The following is a 19,841-nucleotide window of genomic DNA, read 5'->3' on the forward strand; positions in this document are numbered from 1 at the left end:
GGTCATCCACCTTGACCCGGAGATAACACAAGGAATACCGCAAACACATTTGTTTTTGGGCCACAAGGTCACCTTTACCAAGCGATAACACATTGTTTTTTGACCATGGTCTGTGGAAGTTGCTGTACAAATAAAACATACTTACTAACAAAGGATACCTCAGACACATTTGTTTTTATGCCACAAGATCACGTTCACCAAGCGATAACACAAGGGATAACTCAAACACCATTTTTCCCCCCGCCATCGGGTCACCTTGACCCAGAGATAACACATTGTTTTTTGACCCTGGTCTGTGGAAGTTGCTGTACAAATAAAACATACTTACTAACAAAGGATACCTCAAACACATTTGTTTTTGGGCCACAAGGTCACCTTCACCAAGCAATAACACAAGGGATAACTCAAACACCATTTTTTCCCCCCGCCATCGGGTCACCTTGACCCAGAGATAACACATTGTTTTTTGACCCTGGCCTGTGAAAGTTGCTGTACAAATAAAACATACTTACTAACAAAGGATACCTCAGACACATTTGTTTTTGGGCCACAAGATCACCTTCACCAAGCGATAACACAAGGGATAACTCAAACACCATTTTTCCCCCCGCCATCGGGTCACCTTGACCCAGAGATAACACATTGTTTTTTGACCATGGTCTGTGGAAGTTGCTGTACAAATAAAACATACTTACTAACAAAGGATACCTCAGACACATTTGTTTTTATGCCACAAGATCACCTTCACCAAGCGATAACACAAGGGATAACTCAAACACCATTTTTCCCCCCGCCATCGGGTCACCTTGACCCAGAGATAACACATTGTTTTTTGACCATGGTCTGTGGAAGTTGCTGTACAAATAAAACATACTTACTTACTTACTTACTAACAAAGGATACCTCAAACACATTTGTTTTTGGGCCACAAGGTCACCTTCACCAAGCGATAACACAAGGGATAACTCAAACACCATTTTTTCCCCCCGCCATCGGGTCACCTTGACCCAGAGATAACACATTGTTTTTTGACCCTGGCCTGTGAAAGTTGCTGTACAAATAAAACATACTTACTAACAAAGGATACCTCAGACACATTTGTTTTTGGGCCACAAGATCACCTTCACCAAGCGATAACACAAGGGATAACTCAAACACCATTTTTCCCCCCGCCATCGGGTCACCTTGACCCAGAGATAACACATTGTTTTTTGACCCTGGTCTGTGGAAGTTGCTGTACAAATAAAACATACTTACTTACTTACTTACTAACAAAGGATACCTCAAACACATTTGTTTTTGGGCCACAAGGTCACCTTCACCAAGCGATAACACAAGGGATAACTCAAACACCATTTTTTCCCCCCGCCATCAGGTCACCTTGACCCAGAGATAACACATTGTTTTTTGACCCTGGCCTGTGAAAGTTGCTGTACAAATAAAACATACTTACTAACAAAGGATACCTCAGACACATTTGTTTTTGGGCCACAAGATCACCTTCACCAAGCGATAACACAAGGGATAACTCAAACACCATTTTCCCCCCCCCCCATCGGGTCACCTTGACCCAGAGATAACACATTGTTTTTTGACCATGGTCTGTGGAAGTTGCTGTACAAATAAAACATACTTACTTACTTACTTACTAACAAAGGATACCTCAAACACATTTGTTTTTGGGCCACAAGGTCACCTTCACCAAGCGATAACACAAGGGATAACTCAAACACCATTTTTTCCCCCCGCCATCGGATCACCTTGACCAAGAGATTACACATTGTTTTTTGACCCTGGTCTGTAAAACATACTTACTTACTTGCTTACAAAGGATACCTCAAACAGATTTGTTTTTTTCAGGCCATCGGGTCACCTTGACCCAGAGATAACACAAGGGCTTAAGGGGCTCATAATGGTTGGATTCTCAGAATTTCCAAAAACCATCAAATTGATCCCATGAAGGATGTTATTATATTTTTGTGCTTTGAGAATTTTTTAAACTGCTAAATGCTAAAAAAAAATAGCCTTTTTACAATTAAAACAGAAACACTCGCTTTAGCGTCTAATTTCCTGTTAAGGACCACATTTCTAGTGACTTGTATTGATTTAAAAAACACTGCTATAAGTGGAAAGAAATTCAAGAATCTTTAGGTCTTTTTCATTATTCAATCTCCTTTGGCTAAAACTAGCCTTGATCCAGAAAGGTCTTCTTGCTTTGTTGTCTTTTTTTTTTTAAAGCATCTGTGAGATGAAACAATGCTCCTGTCAGACGTGGAAAAACGGAACACTGTTCACACAAATCCCCTCGTCCTGAAGCTTCAGATGTGAGATTGAATATTTGATCAGAAAACTGTCGTGTGTCTGAGGAACAAAGCGGCGGCTGCATTATTCACGCGTGTGTCTACGAAAGTAAAAATCTCACTGAAGTGGTTCAATCCCTTCAACCCATGTTCTGTAGCGTCAACAGAGGATTTATTTCTGCAAAGCAGGTTTCAACGACCTCGGCAGACGTCTTCATTTTGGAATTCATTCTTCAAACAAACTCAAATGATGCTTGTATCATAATTCAATATTTAAATGACATAATTATATTTGGAGAAAATCCATCTCGTTTCCCTTGAGTACGAAAGATATTATATTTAAAGTTGGGGATTTTACCTAGAAGATAAGATTTGAATTTCAAACTGTTGAGAAGTGATCGTGCTTATAATAAATAAAAAAAATGTATATACAGTATATATATCCACAGCTTGATTTCTGTTCAGAACAATTCGTTTTGATTTAGTATTCGAGCCATTCCTTGAATTTTCTTTCCCATTTCATATCTGTGTCCCAAGACTCAGAGCTATTTCAAGTCATTCTTAAGTTGATGGTCTGTCACGGTCTAGACTCTGGTTCATAAACTGTCACTGTTTTTTTATTTTCCCCTTTTCTTGATCTTTGTCGTCATCTGTCGTTCAACTACTGAATTACAGATCGTCGTTTTAAACTTTGTCATTTTTCTTTCTTTTTTTTAATCACTCGCCATCATATTTGTAGCTCTAAATAATTTAAAGTACGTGGATACATCTTGTGATAATTAAATCCTGACATTTTGTGGTGTTTTTGACGTTTTTGGTTTCAGGGGTGTTAGTCGCACCTGCATTTTTTTTGGAATTGTGGCCCTTCTGGGACTCCATCGTTTTTGTTTTTCAGTGTAAATCTGTGTGAAAAGAGTGTTTTAGTCAAGTTTTAAAATATCTTAACATGCACCACAGTTGTAGCACTCTGGTTATGTACCTGGAATATTGTGTGACAAATTGTCTACGTGAAAAATCCACTTTATTTTATCATGTTTGTGTTGTCGCGCGACCTTTTATTTGTGTACTTACAACTCGCTCTACTCCTCTCTATACTTTACTTCCATCGACTGCAACTCGGTAGGTTTTAAAACTATATTTATTCGTCAGAAAAACCGCTGGACAAAGTGGGTGATCTTCTCAGTCCAGACGACGCCTCATGTCATTCCCTGTTGCACAGAATACAACGCCGCGCTATATCCGGAAGGGACGCGATTGAGATAATTGACGCGTCCCTTATCCAATAGAAACCGAGTATTCAAAGAGAATCCCCCGCCTCTGTAAAGAACGAGCCAATCGCGGCGCGGCAGGCAAACTTCCAAGCATGTCCATTGTAACCAGCTTGTCTGCGGAGAGTGTCGCGACAGTGTAGCCGCCGATCCGAGCAGAAACCGGAGAAAATCCACGACTTCCGTCACGACTATCGCTCGCCACGCGTTTCACTATCGCGCGGCGGTCGTTGTCATCGGTTCCGATTCCACCTCCGCGGGGATCTGACTGTTGCCATCTTGCTGTGTTAGCACCGGAGCTAACAGGCAGTTCTTCTTGCGGTCGCCGCGGCTCGCCTTTTTGTGGCTGTGAATCCACCGGGGAGGGAAAATGTGCTGGATGGCATCCCGGTTCCGATAAAGGTTCGCCAGTTCCGGGATCCCCCCCGCCGTCAAACGGACGCGCCAGCGACTGGATGTAGCCGATGCTAAGCTAGTCGCGGCTACCGGTTCTTTTTTCATCCCAGACGGTTCGCAGTAACTAGTCATAGTCCACAGAAAGAACGAGCAAAGTTGTTTTTTTTTCTTTTCCTCCAAATAACTCTTGCTCGTTCGGACCCTCGCTCGACGACACTACACCGGGATGAACGGCTTCAGCACGGAGGAGGACAGCCATGACGGACCGCCGGCGCCGCCGTTCTACGGGCAGAGCTGCTGTCTGATCGAGGACGGCGAGCGCTGCGGCCGCTCGGCTGGAAACGCCTCTTTCAGCAAAAGGATCCAGAAAAGCATATCGCAGAAGAAGCTCAAGCTGGACATCGACAAGAGCGTGAGTCAACGTTTTGTTTATTCGACTTTTTTTTTCTTTATTTACGTTGGTGAAAAGGAGACTCTTCGGCTCCTCCATGCTAGCTCGAGGCTAAGCTAGCTTCGCTGGAATGTTCGCCGGCTATAGCTGTCAAGCTAATGCTAATTAGCCGGTTAGCGGGGATGCCTATGGAGCCCGAGCGGCCGTCCCTCCCCTGTGTGGTGGTGGTGCTGGTTGTTGTTGTCGTCGCCGGCTCGGGTGGAGGTGGGTTCGGCCGTGACCGCGACGAACAGCCGGGGGGGGAGCTCCCGTGTTTGGACGCCTCCTAAAATGGCTGTTGCTAGGGAAGCTAACCGTCGTCAAACTCCACGCATAGTAACCGAGATGTTTCAGTGTAGCTGCGAACAATGAGGGGGGAAAAAAAGTTGCAGGTGAAGGCTTTTGTTCTGATTTTAAACAAAAGTTAAACATGTTTTAAGTAAATAGTTGACTGAAGGTACGTGTTTTTATTTTGGCCACTATGACTAGGCAATGATGGCGACTTCAGTAGGAGTTCTATGCGAATATATTTTGCTTTTTAAAACATCATAATGGTGTATCTGATCACAAAAGAAGACGTTCACTTCTGTTAAATAACGTTTTGTTATACAAATCGATACAATTCAATTGACTCCTTCAAGAAACATCTTAAGACATTTTTATTTGCACAGGTTTTTTCCTTGATTTTCTGGTTCTCTGTGTTATCTTGACATTTTATGTATATATTTTATTGAGAATGGTTTGACTGTTTAAGGGCTTAGTGACCATGATCTGGAAAAGCGCTCTATAAATATAAATGAGTTACTTACTTACAATTACCAAAATATGATTCGACTTTACTGTCTTATTGACTTTTCTTTTTTCCATCCTACCACGTGGGTTAATTCCTCTTGTTTCAGCTTTTTGTCAGTTGTTTTTCTGTTAACAGCAACCACCTAATGTTTTATTGACGTACACTCGAGGTAGATATAACTCAAAAATAATTTTCTGTCTCTATTTACGAAGGTTCTGATGGTATTTTATGGCTCCTGTCCGCTGCTGCTCAAACAACCAGCTGCATTTAAACCAACGCCTATAAAAACAAAACAGAAAAACATGTTGTAATATTTAATTCAACACAATTTTTAGTCCAGTGGTTAGGACCCGTTGCCATGAGTTTGTTTATTGAAGTGATTAATTGTTTAACTACTTTATTGATTTTTTTATTTTTTATTAAGTTACAGGAAATTAGCTTTTTTGTAACCACTGACTTTCCAGATAAATGTGTCACCAGATTTATCTATTAAATGTGGTGCATAAAGTTGGGCCTTGAATGAGTCAATCCTCTTAGAGTCGTGCTTTCACGGCCCACACTCGCAAATGCATAACTTCCCTTTATTCAAAAAGAAGTGTTAATAATGGTATCAGAGTTGATGATTCCCAGAACAAAGCCATCAAGAGTCGCTGTCCACACGTCTCCATGTTTGAACTAGAATCGAGAGACCGGCATGATTGACAGGATTAAACCGTGACGCGCAACCCGTGTTCTGTTCAATGGCTCTCAGAATGTTTTGTAATCCAAGTGCGATGTCGTCTATATCTGCTTTAAATAAATCCACAGAACAATGGAGAGATTGGTCTGTAAAGATAAAGGTATGTTGCTGCAGAGATCTTCTGTCCTGCTGCGTTCAGGGTTTCTTAAGGCACGTCTGCTCTAGTCGCACGGTCTCGGCTCAGGGAACATTCTGGAAGGTCAGAGGAGGACACAGGAGATGCAGAAGTCCCACTGTGGCAGCGGGCAGGCTTCAGATGTGCGGGTTATTTTGAACGCCGGCAGCTGAGAATGGTACATTGTGATCTTGAACATGATGTCAGTCTTCGCTTTGATTTCCTGTTGCGCTGGATTTGCGGGGATTTATGACGTTTTTTAAATGTAATGCAATGTGCCATTACATTTAAAAGATGGTGATGCGTGTCAAAATCATTCACTGACTTGTTTGTTTTTTTCCCTTCAGGTGCGCCACTTGTACATCTGTGACTTCCATAAGAATTTTATCCAGAGCGTCCGCAACAAGAGGAAGCGGAAGACGAGCGATGATGGTGGCGAGTCCCCGGATCACGACGTGGAGGTTCCAGAGGTAACTTAACCAAATGCAACAAGTATAGATTTGAAGAGCCAGCTATATATATATCTATATCTGTGGTGACTTTGGGTGTATTAGGCAGAATCTGGTGATACGATCCAGAACCGGGGCAACAATAAAACTCATTCTTACCCGCTCAAGTAGAAGAACTTGCATTTCTCCGATCCTGAAAACTCTTCACTGGCTTCCAGTTTCTTTCAGGATAAACTTTAAAATTCTGGTTCTTACTTTAAGAGCTATTCATGGTCAGGCTCCTCCTTTACATCAGTGATCTGATCCAGCCTTACACCCCAGCTTGGGCTCTGAGGTCTGTGGATCAGAATCTACCGATTGTTCCTCTCCCGCGGTTCAGGACCAGAGGAGAGAAATCCTTCCAGGCTGTTGCTCCTAAGTTTTGGAACAATCTTCCTCTCTCTTTGTGCTTGATGGATCTAGCTTTAGACTTCAATATTCGTGCAGGTTTTTCCCTGATTTTCTGGGACTCCTGTCTTTTTCTCTGTGTTATTTTGATCTTTTTAGTATATCTTTTTTGAGTATTTTTTTATTTTATTGTTTAAGCGCTTTGTGACCCTGGTCTAGAAAATTGCTCTATAAATATAAATTACTTACTTACTTACTTACTTACAATTACCAAAATGGGGCGACATAGCTCAGATGGTAGAGTGGTTGCCTGCAGTCCAAAAGGTTGCAGGTTCAATCCCAGCTCCAAACAGTTGTGTCCCTGAGCAAGACACTTTACCCTGATTGCTCCTGATGGTAGACTTGGCGCAAGTGTGCAGCCTACTCCCATCAGTATGTGTGAATGGCTGTCAAAAGCACTACCGAATTTCCCCTTGCGGGACTAATAAGGGATTCTAAAAAAAAAAAAAAAAAATATGAGACGACTGTATCCTCTCATCCTTGGTCATCAGCAGGATTTTATTTTCCCTAAATACTACCTTAATATTTGCATGTAAATAAAAAAATGTATCTTTTTTTTATTCATGAGAACCATTAAATGAAAATGATTTAAAAAAAATTAAATATGATTTAAAGGTAATTGTTTTTTAATAAATAAAATAAAAATCAAAGCACTGCTGTTGAATATTTATATGATACTGTGACAAAGAACTTTTAATTTTTAAGTGTGTCGTCACTTTCCTACCCCCCAGGTGGTGACACCACTGACATGGAAGCTAAAAGCAGCAAAATAGACGCTCGGTCACTGTGTTCACTTGTCGTGTTGTTCTGTTCCAGGTCGACCTGTTTCAGCTGCAGGTGAACACGCTGAGACGCTACAAGCGACACTACAAGCTACAGACCCGGCCTGGACTCAACAAGGCTCAGCTGGCCGAGGTGAGGAAACAGCTGCGTGTGTGTGTGTGTGTGTGTGTGTGTGTGTGTGTTTGATCCCCGCCTTGACATTGACGCTGTGTCAATAAAGTTTTGCGGGCCTCGGGCCTTGTTTGCCGCCAGATTTTCGAAAGTTGAGCAAAATTTATTTGCAACAACTTAAAGATCAAAGTTAAGATTTTTACGATTCCTGTTTGACAATCGTCGGCTTGTTGCGACTCGTTTTTCCTCCGAAAGAAAAGTCACTTTATCCGTCACGCTGATGTGAAGTTTCCTGTCGTGGTAATTGAGCCACCGAGCCGCCGTCACGAGGTGTGGCGCCTCCTGCTGCTCCCCCATCACTCACTCACGGTGATATACGCAGTGTCGCGGGGTTCCAGTCGGGTAATTGCTCAAGCCCAGGTCGTCGGGCGAGTTTGCGGAGTTGACGGGTGAAGTCGGGTCCAGCTACTCACAGCACCCTCCTGTATGCTTTGTTTAGGTCGGAGGGGGGGGTGGAGCTGAGGCCCTTAGTTGAACGTTTCCCCACGTTTGCTGCGGCGTCTCGTAACGAGTCGCCCACATCGTTAATAAAGCGGCCCAGTGTTGCGCTCCGAGGAGCAGCGGGAGGCCCGGGTCGACCCGGTCCTTTTTAATTGACCGGCCAATTACAGTTAGAGATGTGTTGATCCTTCAGGGTTTCTGCTCGGATTTGTCACTCCGAGGGAAGACTTGACCCCGTGGCGGTCCAGACACGACCCGTGCACCAGCCGGAGTCTGTTACTGTCGAAAAAGCATGAGAAGTTCTAAACCCATATAAACTTAATAGTTTGTGTTGTTTCTTTTTTCCTGTTCTTGTTTTTATAAAACTATTTTCTGCTGTGAACTGGAAGAGGGATTAATAAAGTCTATAAAAAATGTAAATAAATATAAAATTCCCCCCTTTTATTACTCGCCTTCATGTCGACTAGGGGTTAGAAATATTTTAATCCGTTATTTTTAGTGTCATAGACTAATATGTATATCCATTTTAATAAAGAGATTAGCCCCCAGTTGACGGAACAGCCTTCATAAACGCACACATATTCGTAATAGACTTGTAATGGGTTTCTGTTCACGTATGTTGTTCTGATCATGTGTTTGAAAACTTGCTACAATTTTGATTTTAAAGTTGACTTTTTCAGCTGCAATGTAGAAGTTAAACTTCTTAAATCATTTGTTAAAGTGGCAAGCAAAATAAAAACAAAACTGCTGAACTCTTGTATAAAACAGTTAAGGGGTCCACAAACTTGTAGTTACACTGTCTGGACACTGCGTGGAGCCAGAAACAATCTTTATAATACCATAAGAATCTGTCAACTCTTAGGTTAGGTTAGGTAGAACTTTATTGAACCCTCAGGAGGTCTCCTTCGGGAAATTGTTTGTCAGGTAACCTGTAATAAATGGCAACGTAGACATTCGGGGAGATATTGCAGAAGTAATTATAACATTACACCGAGGATGAGTTTAAAAAAATCATCAAAAAAAGTGAAAAATATATATTTTTAATGCACATTAACAGCAGGAGTTGATATGCACACTTCTGTAACTGTATTATTTAAGGTCAATAAGATTTAAAGTTTTAGCTCTGTCAGAAAACTTGGATGATACTTGAGCGTCACATCATCCTTAATAACAGTAATAAAATCATGAACTCTATAATAATACATGGCGCACATAGTTGACTGGTTGAAAAATATTTGATTGTAAAATTCTACAAGATGTGAACAAACATTATTCCGAATGTCAACTCGATATTGTCCGTTTGTCACCTTCATGCGTTTTCTCTCCCTGCAGACGGTGAGTCGTCACTTCCGGAGCATCGTGGTGAACGAGAAGGAGACGCTCACCTACTTCATCTACATGGTGAAGAGCAGCAAGAGTCGCCTGGACCAGAAGACTGACGCGGGGAAGCCCCTGGACTGAACCGTACCCCCGCCTGCACCCCCTCCCCGCCCCCACCTGCACTCCTGCGACCCTCGGAGGACGTTTGAGACATTGACATTTGAGAACTCCCCACCCGGACCACCTACTTATCTCTGATGGCGACCTCCCGGATCTCTCGGCTCACAAAGACTAGGAACCTCAGATCCAAAACTCGGTGGCCTTTTTTCCGCTCTGCCGTCGGCGGGGACTAACGTTTGTGCCAAACGAACAGGCGTCGTTCTTTGTTTGCTGTCCCAACACTGTTGAAGCAGCGCCACCTCCTGGGTGACTTCTCCCCCTACAGGTGAAGCCATGTCACTAAAACTGTCTCTGGACATGGAGACGCACGTAGCAGATTTTGCTGATCGGCTGGACTCCCGTTTTTAATCTGTTCTTTCTCTTTAGTTTCGTCCTAGCTCTTCGTCGTCTTTCGTTGCCCGTCTTCTTAACTCCTTCCTCTGTTTTCTTTTAGTTTTAATTAATATTTAAGCCGACACCATACGTCACATTTGTAACATTAGGTCTGGGAGATGTTTTTAAATGAATAAATGAGGAGATAGTTTTACCAAAACTTTATTAACTACATTTTCTGTCTTTTATTTTCTTTTCATTTTAAAAGACACTGTCGTTATTTAGAGCACGGGCTGCCGTCACATGGCTGTCAATAAGGATTTTTACATTTCTTAACTCTTCCTTTTTGTTTTACTCGTCTGTTGGAACCTGTTAGTTTAAGTTATTAAAGGGACAAAATATTCGGCGCGTTTCATATTATTGTTTAGTGTGAATGCCAGCCTGAGCTCCAACAATGGTGACTTCTTCTTGTTTTCTGCAATAACTGCAGGATCGTTACATTTCTGATACAACTGTAGCTGTTCCAGATTAGAGCTGGCACCTCGTCCCCCCTTTTTAATTTGTCTATTGTTTCCTGCATCTTCCCACCTGTCCTTGTTTTCCCTGCCATGCCAAAGCTCCCATGCTGTTTAATTTTTAATTTTATTTTCCAGGTGCGTGTCGGTCTTCTCATCTCTTTTCTTTCTCTTCCCGGCTCCGTCTTAACCTCCTCTTTTGTCTCCTGACATGTTCGTCTCTGTCCTCTCATCGTGTCTTCTCTCGATCTTTCTTGCTCTTTATTGTCTTTTTTTTTTTAAGTCAGTCCTTTTAGTTTTGTCAAATCTCTTGCTCTAATCTGGACTCGGATGCCCGTCCGTCCTGCATGAACACGTGTTGCTGATCGATGGAGTTGCAGCAGAGAACCGGCTGGGTATGACCTGAGACTTGTTGCTCCGTTGGCGACTGCATGAAATCGTACACACTCGCCAGTTCAGTGTCGATTTGATTTCACCCTCCTCACCAGTTTCTTTCTCCGTCTGTTGGATTTTTTTTTAATTATTTTTTGCTCGTAGCTTTGTTAGCGTCGTGTAAATAACGGCGTCTGTATCGGCCCGCGTTGTTGTTTTGGTATATTTGTATTTAAATATGGCTGCTTGTCGCTCCTAACAACAATAAATGTATTGTACAGACACCAGTTGGTTTCTTATTCATCGACGGCAACATGTTTTGTCAGAGAATCCTCACAAGTTCTCAAACGCAGTCACGTGACCTCCATGCAGACATCAGACGACAAATTAAAAACGCGTTTTATTGGCCCCACAAGAGCCCAGGCCAACCGCGTAAATCTTTTATGACCATGTAGCTGCGGCCGACGGCCACTAGGTGTCACGCGAGAATCGGTTAATCTCTTGTAGTTCTATTAAAAAAAAAAAGCGGCGATTGTGTCATTTCAAAGATTCAAACATGGAATTTAATTTACTGTGTTTTATGAAGACCACATCAACATCAAACGAGAGCGAACAACATATGCAAGAGGGACATAATTATTAGAAATATCATCCAATATAATTCAGTCTAAATGTATTTCCCTGAACACGTGTCCCTCATTTGAGTTCAAATTGATTTTTAAGGAATAAAATAATAATGAAAAGTGCTGCTAAAAGCAAAGATGACGAACATTAATACCCAAAGATTCAACAATATTACCACGAGCAGGTCAAGTCAAAAAAACGTCATCACGTCAACTCTTAAAATAATCATTTATTTACGCAACTATATATAACTTCACATCTAATGTACATTTGCCACAGAAATACTCCTCATATATAGAACTCTGGTGTTGTTGTACGTGGTGCCTTCAGGGAACATTCGGTGTCAAACGGACAGTGACAATTTTGAGGTAGATCAGTCATTCTCAGTCCATTTCTGCAGGAAACATCAGGAAAACACTCATTGGTAATATTTTTAAATTAATGCGAAGAAATAACCCCGAGATCCGGTCCGTCCCCAAAAGTGTGTTTAACCCCGTTAGAAGGATTTATTTGTATTGTGTGTCCCGTTAACGTTCTTTTCTAAAATGCTGCATTGTTAATACTTTGAATTGTAGTGTACTTATTGTTGGTGCGTGTTTAGGTACGAGTATTTTTATTTTATTTTGCGTCATATCTCGCTCAAATACCTAAATTGATAATATTGTTTTTAATAAAACAAATGCTTTTATATTAGAATTTAAAAAAGAAAGCACGGAAATAAAAAAAGGGCCATATTTAATATATACTTTGCAATGGACTTGTTTTCTAATAATTATAATAACAATTCGTTTGTTTTATTTTTCGATTATTCTAGGTCGGATTAGGATTCGAAATCTTAATATTTTATTTACTTAAATTCACTTGTGTATTTTAAGAAGCATAAGTGTGCTCACAGCGACCCCAGACATTTTTCAAGGTAGCTAAATCGAATAAAAACATTATTTAATTATTTCTTTTAAAGAGGGAAATGGTCAAAAGATAATTGTTTTTCCTAATAATTATAATTTACCACGGCGAGACATTTCTATTGCAATAATGCGTTTTGAATTAGAGATAAGATTTTTAAAAAATGACGCGCAAACGTGTTCAATGGAAAGCCACACTTTCCGTGAGCACATAAACTTCGAGTATAACTTTGCCTCTTTTTTTAAGCAAAAGATAAGTCATTAAAAAAAGGGATTTGTATTTGAGGTGAGACAGGCGAGGGCGGCAGTGAAGTATGAATGACATATTCCGGATTAAATGTTAAAAAATAAATGCTGTTTTTTTTAATTCAATTTCATCTTAACCTCTTAACTTTTTTAAAGGATTTTTTTGCTAAAATATCTGTCTACTTGGGGGCGAAAAAAATCCTTGTAATTTTGTGCAATTATCAATATAAATATAGGATCTGCGGCCGTTATCTTTCAAATTTACTTAAATCCATGAACGTAACGTAAAATCGCCATTTTGAATTTTTTTTTAGCGCCAATTTACATCTATATATTTATTATAATAATAATAGTAATACAATGTGTTTTTGAGCGGGACACGTTGAAATGATCTGCACAACAATACTTCGGAAGAGTTACGAACAAACACCACGAATACTTAAAAAACACCGAGGAAAAAACAAGCGTCCATGTTTGTTTACGTCCGGTAGGAAAAGCCCCATCACACTGCGGTGCGTTCACGCTCACTCAGTGGTTGAATGTTTAGTCTGTGTGGAGGTTTTTATGGGGTCCAGTAGGGAGAGCGAGAGAGAGAAATGGGGGGTCACTGGTTGAGCTCCAGCGCCCAGACCTGCTGCGGCCAACCGGTCCGACCCTTCGCCTTCTTCTCGACGCCCAGAGCCTCTGGAGCTCCGTCAGTCTGCGGGAGAAACAGTGAGTCACACGTTTGTTTGGTCCAACAAAAGCACAACTTCTTCATGAACATCTATGATACGAATTTATAAAAAATAAACCTCCATCTCTAATCCTTAGTAACTCAATAACTTGCTCATTAAAACGCGGCGAAAATTAACTTGAAATAAAACAGTTTATAACAGTTGTATGACACGTTTTACTAGTGTACTATTTCTATTAAGTTACACATTTAAATGTGGATATTACAACAACTATATTTAATACTATATTCATTGACTAATTGAAATACTGCTCATACTATATAAAGTGTCTACTGACACACACATATATTTTCACGTGTTGTGAATTTTTGTATTTAACTATTTTGCCGAGCATCTGTTTTTGATTTAGTTTAACAAAGTAACACGTTTTTGCTTGAATAATTATATCAGAATCGGAAACTTGTATTGCACAGGGTTGTGTAAACACAACATAGTATTGTTTGTGGTCAGTACACGATACAAGAATTAAATTAGATATGAGCTTGATTTCCTGGAACTCCTGTTGTGTTATCAGTTTTATCTTGCCATTCAAAGTATATACTTTATTGAATATTCTTTTGATTGTGTAAGCGCTTTGTGACCCTGGTCTGGAAAAGCGCTATACAAATAAAAACTACTTACTTACTTACTTACTTACTATCTTAAAACAGCGCTGTATATTTATAATATTGAACGATATATATTCGAATCATCAATTCTATTCAAGCAATAAAGTAAAAACTTACGACGGTGATTTAATAAAATGTTTTGTTGACGTATATTGGAAAGAATACTCGTGTAAAACTGCACTTACCGTTTACTGTGAGTTTGAATTTGAAATACAAGGATTTGTATTTTATGTTTCATATAAATTGGATATCCTAAAAGTGTAGAATAATTATATGTTTCTAACTCATCCTTAACCGTTTTTTTGGAATTAAGGGAGATATAAATATCAAACTTCTAATGATATTTTCTAGATTAATTTTTTCGGTATAAACATATTTATTAGCATACATTGTAGTTTAAATTAAGTTCTCTTGTGATTTACGTTTTTACTTAATATTCGTCTGCTTTCTTTGGTTAAGAATATTGAAGTTTTAAATCGTATTCTTTAATCGTGGTCCGTTGAACGTCATATTTTACGCTTCAAAAAAAAACTCACCGTCTCTCGTTTCCGTTTGAGATCCCGGTTCTCGAATTTTTTAATCTCCGCCTTAAAGCCCTCGGTCTCCCCAGAGTCTTTGGCCAGCACGTCCATCAGGTAGGCGATGTAACTGGTCGCGAGGCGTAACGTTTTAATCTTGGACAGCTTGGTGTCCGCGGGCACGTTCGGGATACACTCCCGGAGCTCCGCGAACGCCGTGTTGATGCTCTCCGTCCTCCGGCGCTCCTTCTTGGGGCCCGACGCCCGCCGCTTCCCCATGCCGACGTGCAGGCCCTCGAGCCGGGCGTCGTGCGCGACACCTCCCCCGGGCGGCATCTCCGCCGGTGGGTACGGCGTCTGCAGCTGGAAGTCCGGCGGGACCTCCCCGTGGTTCACCACCCAGCTCTGGAAGTAGGGGGCCTCCTGGTGGCACCGCTGCACGAAGGGGAACGGCTCGTGCATCAGGTGGTGGTGGTGCTGGTAACCCCCGATCAGGTTCATGGTGGTCGGCGGGGAGGACGTGGTCGCCTTTGTGTTCGCGGGATCTCCCACCGACACGACAGATTATAATCCCTTTTTTTCAACGAGTCAGAAGGAAAATCATCGTGGAAAGAAATCGGTGCTGGAGGGACAACAAGAAAAAAAACAAAACAGGCCCCGGTCGTGTAATCCACACAGATCTGCTCCGCGCCGGCGATTCTGGACCCGTGACGACGATCCCACTGAGTCACCCACAGAAATTCGAGCCGCGTGGAGGCGTGAGGGCCCCGGGTTTATATGTGCGCCGGGCGCCCGTGCGGAGGACGCAGCCAATGGCGCGCGGAGGAGGGAGGAGAGAGAGAAGGGTTTTTTTTTTGGAATGACATCGTGCCTCAATATCAACAACACACACTCCAAAAAAAAAGAAAAAAAGACGAGCACACACACACTCGCACATGCAACAAATTACACGTTAATATCTCCAAAAGTGGTTTTAATCATCTTTAAATGCTTTTGGAACTTTACGCAACGACTTTACGCACGAATTATTTTTGAGTATTAAACCTCTGTTTTATATATCTTACTCACATAAACACACGCACAAAAACATGTTTAAACTCGATGGGGTTTTTTTTTAGATACTTTTACGCATCATTATTTTTGTTGTATATGTTGACTCGCCTGTACGCACGGTTTGTATTTAACGTGCACGTTCTGATCCTAATCGGTTTTTATTAAACTTGATACATGTTTAATTTCTCTTAGGAAAATACAATATCAAAAAACACTCCATCAGATCCAAACATTGTTTTTTATTTTCTCTCAGTCTAGTATTATATTGCTTTTTACTTTTTAAGTTTTACGTTTTACGATTTTTATATTTTTGTGCAAACGTATAGTTAGTTATTCATCAATCTCTCTCATGCACGTAAACATCTATAAACATTTTTTTCGCTGCAATAGTATTAATGCAAGTATTCCAAAGTACTTTCTCCGTTTAAGTTTTGTCTTAGTTTGTTTTGCCTTGACAGTAAAATGTGTTCATGTTTCGCCATCCAGAGGAAATAAAATAAAAATATCAACATTAGCGCGGATTTAACGCGAAGGCTCATGTTGGGATTGTGTGGTTGATAATCTGAATAATTGTGTTTAAATATCTATTTCTCTGATCATTCAAACTTTTTTAATTTGTGTTCTCTAAATTGCAGATAAGTTACACTTCTGTGACTTTTATTCGTGCGTTAAATGATGATCTTGAGTCTAAATATCGTAAATAACGCGCAGTCTGACAACCAGAGAAGAAGGAAAAAAACGTGTCGAACCCTCGGTCAAATGTCCCGTTTCACACCGGAATCACCTTTACGTGACAAATACTCGTTTATTATCGCCGCACACCTTCTCTCTCTCCCTCTCTCTCCCTCTCTCTCCCTCTCTCTCCCTCCCTCTCTCTCTCTCTCTCTCTCTCTCTCACACACACAAACACACTTAACCTTCATATATTCGCTTCTTGCTGTTGGAATCAACCACGAGCGTTACTCAAGAGTGTTTGCACGAAAAAAAACATCCATGTTATATTAATAATATTATCAGTAATTATCATATCCTTACATTCAAGTGCATCGGATTTAATTCGCTCTCATGTAAGGAAACACAAACACACACTTATATACACAACCGCGCACTAAAGTTTAAAAAATATACTTATCGTCATGTTGTTAATAGGTAATAATTGTGTATTAATGTCAAACTTGTGTTTCTTATTATAACAAATATAAGTGGAAAAATCAAATCTATTTAATTGTAACTATTACTTATTTTTAATTCTAATAATATTCTGATTAAGTCAAGAATATTTTCCTTCACATCGCGCGCGCACACACATCCTCACTCTTCACGTCAAACTCTATTTTATTACTATTGAGTGGAAGCAACACCTGGTGTGTTTTCAAAATGATAATAATAGAATATTTACCTTCAATAACAGGCGATATTTCATACCGTGTGATCGGAGCGTTCTACAATGACGTCACGATTCGTGTTGAGAATATAAACCGTTGCTGTAAAACAACACAACGATGCACGAACACACCCAAGAACATGGTCATGTTAACGTCCTTTTTTTGTTTTTATTTACACACAAACGTGTGTGTACTTGTGTGCCAATTGCATTTTTAAGGGGAAGCGCCTGATAAAATGTTGAGGAAAGAAAAATCACATCAGCTTTAATTATATTTGCAACTATATCTTTTTACTCTGAATTAAAAAAAATGGTTTTAGTGTTTTCTGCCAAAAACACATCGTGTATTTTAACAATACATTTAGTTTTTAAACATCATTATCGAGGCAACTTTACTCTGTGATGATCAGTAATTAAAAATAGAAAATGTAAACAAACCCTTAATATAATGCTGTATATATATATATATATATATATATTTTTTTTTTTTAAACCCGAACCCCAGACTCTCGCGTGCGTGGATTGTCCACTTTCGGGGTCGCCACTGCGGATTAGACGCTGCATGTGTTTTTGATCGACGCAGCTTTTACGGTACTTGACGCAGGTACCTGGAGCTCAAGGTGATTCAGTAACTGTTGTCGAGTTCTGACCCACTTTTTTTTCTTCTTTTTCATCGAGACACAGCAATAACTTAACAACTTTATTGGCCTGATGACGACTTTCTGCGCATGCGTCACCGGTCAGGCAAAAAAAAAAAAAGATTTATGATGAGAGTTGATTAAAAAAAAGAAATATTATTTAATTAAAATAATATATCTTTAATTTGTTAAAAACCTCTGATTTATTTAAGCTGTCAAATACAACACTTGAGAGTTTGTTTTTCTAATTTAATCTTAAAAGTGACGTTAAATTCAGTGACAAAAGAGGCCGCCATGTTCACGAGAGAAAAGATTGTATCTGTTTTATTAGCTGGTAATTATTATTATTATTATTATTATTATTTAAATAGTATATTAAACACAGACTCAACACAAGAAACACGTATCCTTCAATCACAAATATATGCCTTCCTACCTTTCATCGCACGCCATCTCCGCAACTTTACATTTGTGTTATTGATGCATTTAAAGCATTTTTATTCCACATTTATTGACTTATTGTGCGCCTAGACATTGGTTTTGATACTAGATTGACGCATGAAAACAATCTGATGTTTCTTTGAAATCTGATGACATAATTGACAGAAGTGTTTTTTCATAAGTGCTAAGATTTTGCACACACACACACACACACACACGCACACACCAGGTTGTTTTTCTATATAGCATTTTTTCTTTGACTACGATTTATGCGTTCTGTGTTTTGATGGATTGTCTTGTAAAAGTTCCAGATGAACTTTGAGAATAATAATATTTTTCTTGTCGTTGCAGTACATTATGTTTCACACGAGCATGAGTGGGAAATAAATGAGCTCAATCTCGAAGATAAATTATGAGATTGAACTAAGCGGGTCATTTATTACAGTGGCATACATATAATGAACTATAACTCGAGATACTGTACCTTGAACGCAACACAGCGATCTCAATATTTATCAAAGTTATTTTCACACTTACCAAAAACAACGTTTGTCTTTCTGCCGCGATGCATTCGTGCCTCATTCTGAAAACTGTTCCAGTAAAAATATAGATGAAAATGTTTGATTAATTCATTTTGATTCTTGTCTGAAAATACAACACCAGTTCACACACACACACACACACACATACGCGCGCACACACTCACACCCGCTCCCATGTACTCGTACAGACACACACACTCTCTCTCGCGCACACACACGCACACACACACCGTCTTATCTCCGTCCTAAAACATTATCCCATCACATTTTGGGGCCTCGACTCGGCGCTGCAGCGTTTAGGGGCCTGCTCTTATCTAAATAAGTCATAAATCAGGAGGTGTCGCCCCCAGTGGACGGATTTCAAAACAGTTCGGTATTTATTTCTTCGACCCAATAAATATTTAGAAAAAATACTAGACTCCAAATACTATATTCTATGACTGTTCCACCTTTGAAACGAGTTGCTTTTCGGAAAATTTTAAAAATACCTGATTACACTTTTATTAACATTTGAAAATAAACAAATGAAATAACAATTAAATAAAAATCTTCATGTGGTTAGCATAGGATTTGTTATCTTATTTTAATATTATTTTTTAAATTTAGTATAATTTTTTAGTTCAGTTTTCGTTCAGCGTATTGACCTAGTTTTTGATTTTTTTTTCGTAAAATAATGTATATAATAATGTTTAAAGTCCGTGATACTAAATCCCGAATTATTTTTTATAATCTATTCTAAAAAACTATTTGAAAGTGTTCACTATATTATATATAATCGTTTGACACAATTGGTTTGAGGATGAATCAACATGTAATTTCAGAGAGAATTGAGATACAAAATGACGCATATTTTTTGTTCGTAAAACAATAAATCAATTGTTATTAAAGATCATATCAATCAGAATGTCGCATGTATATTTATAGAACTATATAATGTTTTGTAAGTATGATGTAATGAAGTCAATTTGTTTTCATTCAAACAAATTGATAAAATACTGAAGAAAGAATGACACTTTTTTTTTCCATTATTTTAGTTAATTTATATTTCTGGTCTAATTTCGACACAACGACTTATATCATATACAGTATGTTCAACGAATTTGGATTGTAGAAA

At 39.6% G+C, this 19,841-nt stretch overlaps 2 protein-coding genes across 2 annotated transcripts; one reads left to right on the plus strand and one right to left on the minus strand.

Moving 5' to 3' along the window:
- The first annotated feature begins 3,674 nt into the window (after window positions 1–3,674).
- On the plus strand, window positions 3,675–11,315 carry sap30l (sap30-like). Its single transcript, XM_087807989.1, has 4 exons — window positions 3,675–4,376; window positions 6,389–6,511; window positions 7,754–7,852; window positions 9,665–11,315. The coding sequence occupies exons 1-4, from the start codon at window positions 4,191–4,193 to the stop codon at window positions 9,791–9,793; spliced, it is 537 nt and encodes a 178-aa protein (XP_087664115.1). The 5' UTR covers window positions 3,675–4,190; the 3' UTR covers window positions 9,794–11,315.
- A 1,938-nt stretch (window positions 11,316–13,253) lies between these two features.
- On the minus strand, window positions 13,254–15,650 carry LOC148066188 (heart- and neural crest derivatives-expressed protein 1-like). The gene is made up of 2 exons (XM_087807307.1): window positions 14,688–15,650; window positions 13,254–13,506 (listed from the first exon to the last, which is right to left on the minus strand). The coding sequence occupies exons 1-2, from the start codon at window positions 15,168–15,170 to the stop codon at window positions 13,411–13,413; spliced, it is 579 nt and encodes a 192-aa protein (XP_087663433.1). The 5' UTR covers window positions 15,171–15,650; the 3' UTR covers window positions 13,254–13,410.
- Window positions 15,651–19,841: the final 4,191 nt, after the last annotated feature.

This window comes from Callionymus lyra, chromosome 14 (assembly GCF_982586985.1).
Source record: "Callionymus lyra chromosome 14, fCalLyr1.hap1.1, whole genome shotgun sequence".
NCBI lineage: Eukaryota > Metazoa > Chordata > Actinopteri > Syngnathiformes > Callionymidae > Callionymus > Callionymus lyra.

Bases quoted from the DNA above. Each gene is read 5' to 3' on its own strand.
- sap30l (XM_087807989.1), top strand. From the start codon at position 4,191: ATGAACGGCTTCAGCACGGAGGAGGACAGCCATGACGGACCGCCGGCG. The intron at 4,377-6,388 runs GTGAGTCAACGT...TTTTCCCTTCAG, and splicing joins AGCTGGACATCGACAAGAGC to GTGCGCCACTTGTACATCTG. The intron at 6,512-7,753 runs GTAACTTAACCA...GTTCTGTTCCAG, and splicing joins ACGACGTGGAGGTTCCAGAG to GTCGACCTGTTTCAGCTGCA.
- LOC148066188 (XM_087807307.1), bottom strand. From the start codon at position 15,170: ATGAACCTGATCGGGGGTTACCAGCACCACCACCACCTGATGCACGAG. The intron at 13,507-14,687 runs GTGAGTTTTTTT...TTTCTCCCGCAG, and splicing joins TCAAACGGAAACGAGAGACG to ACTGACGGAGCTCCAGAGGC.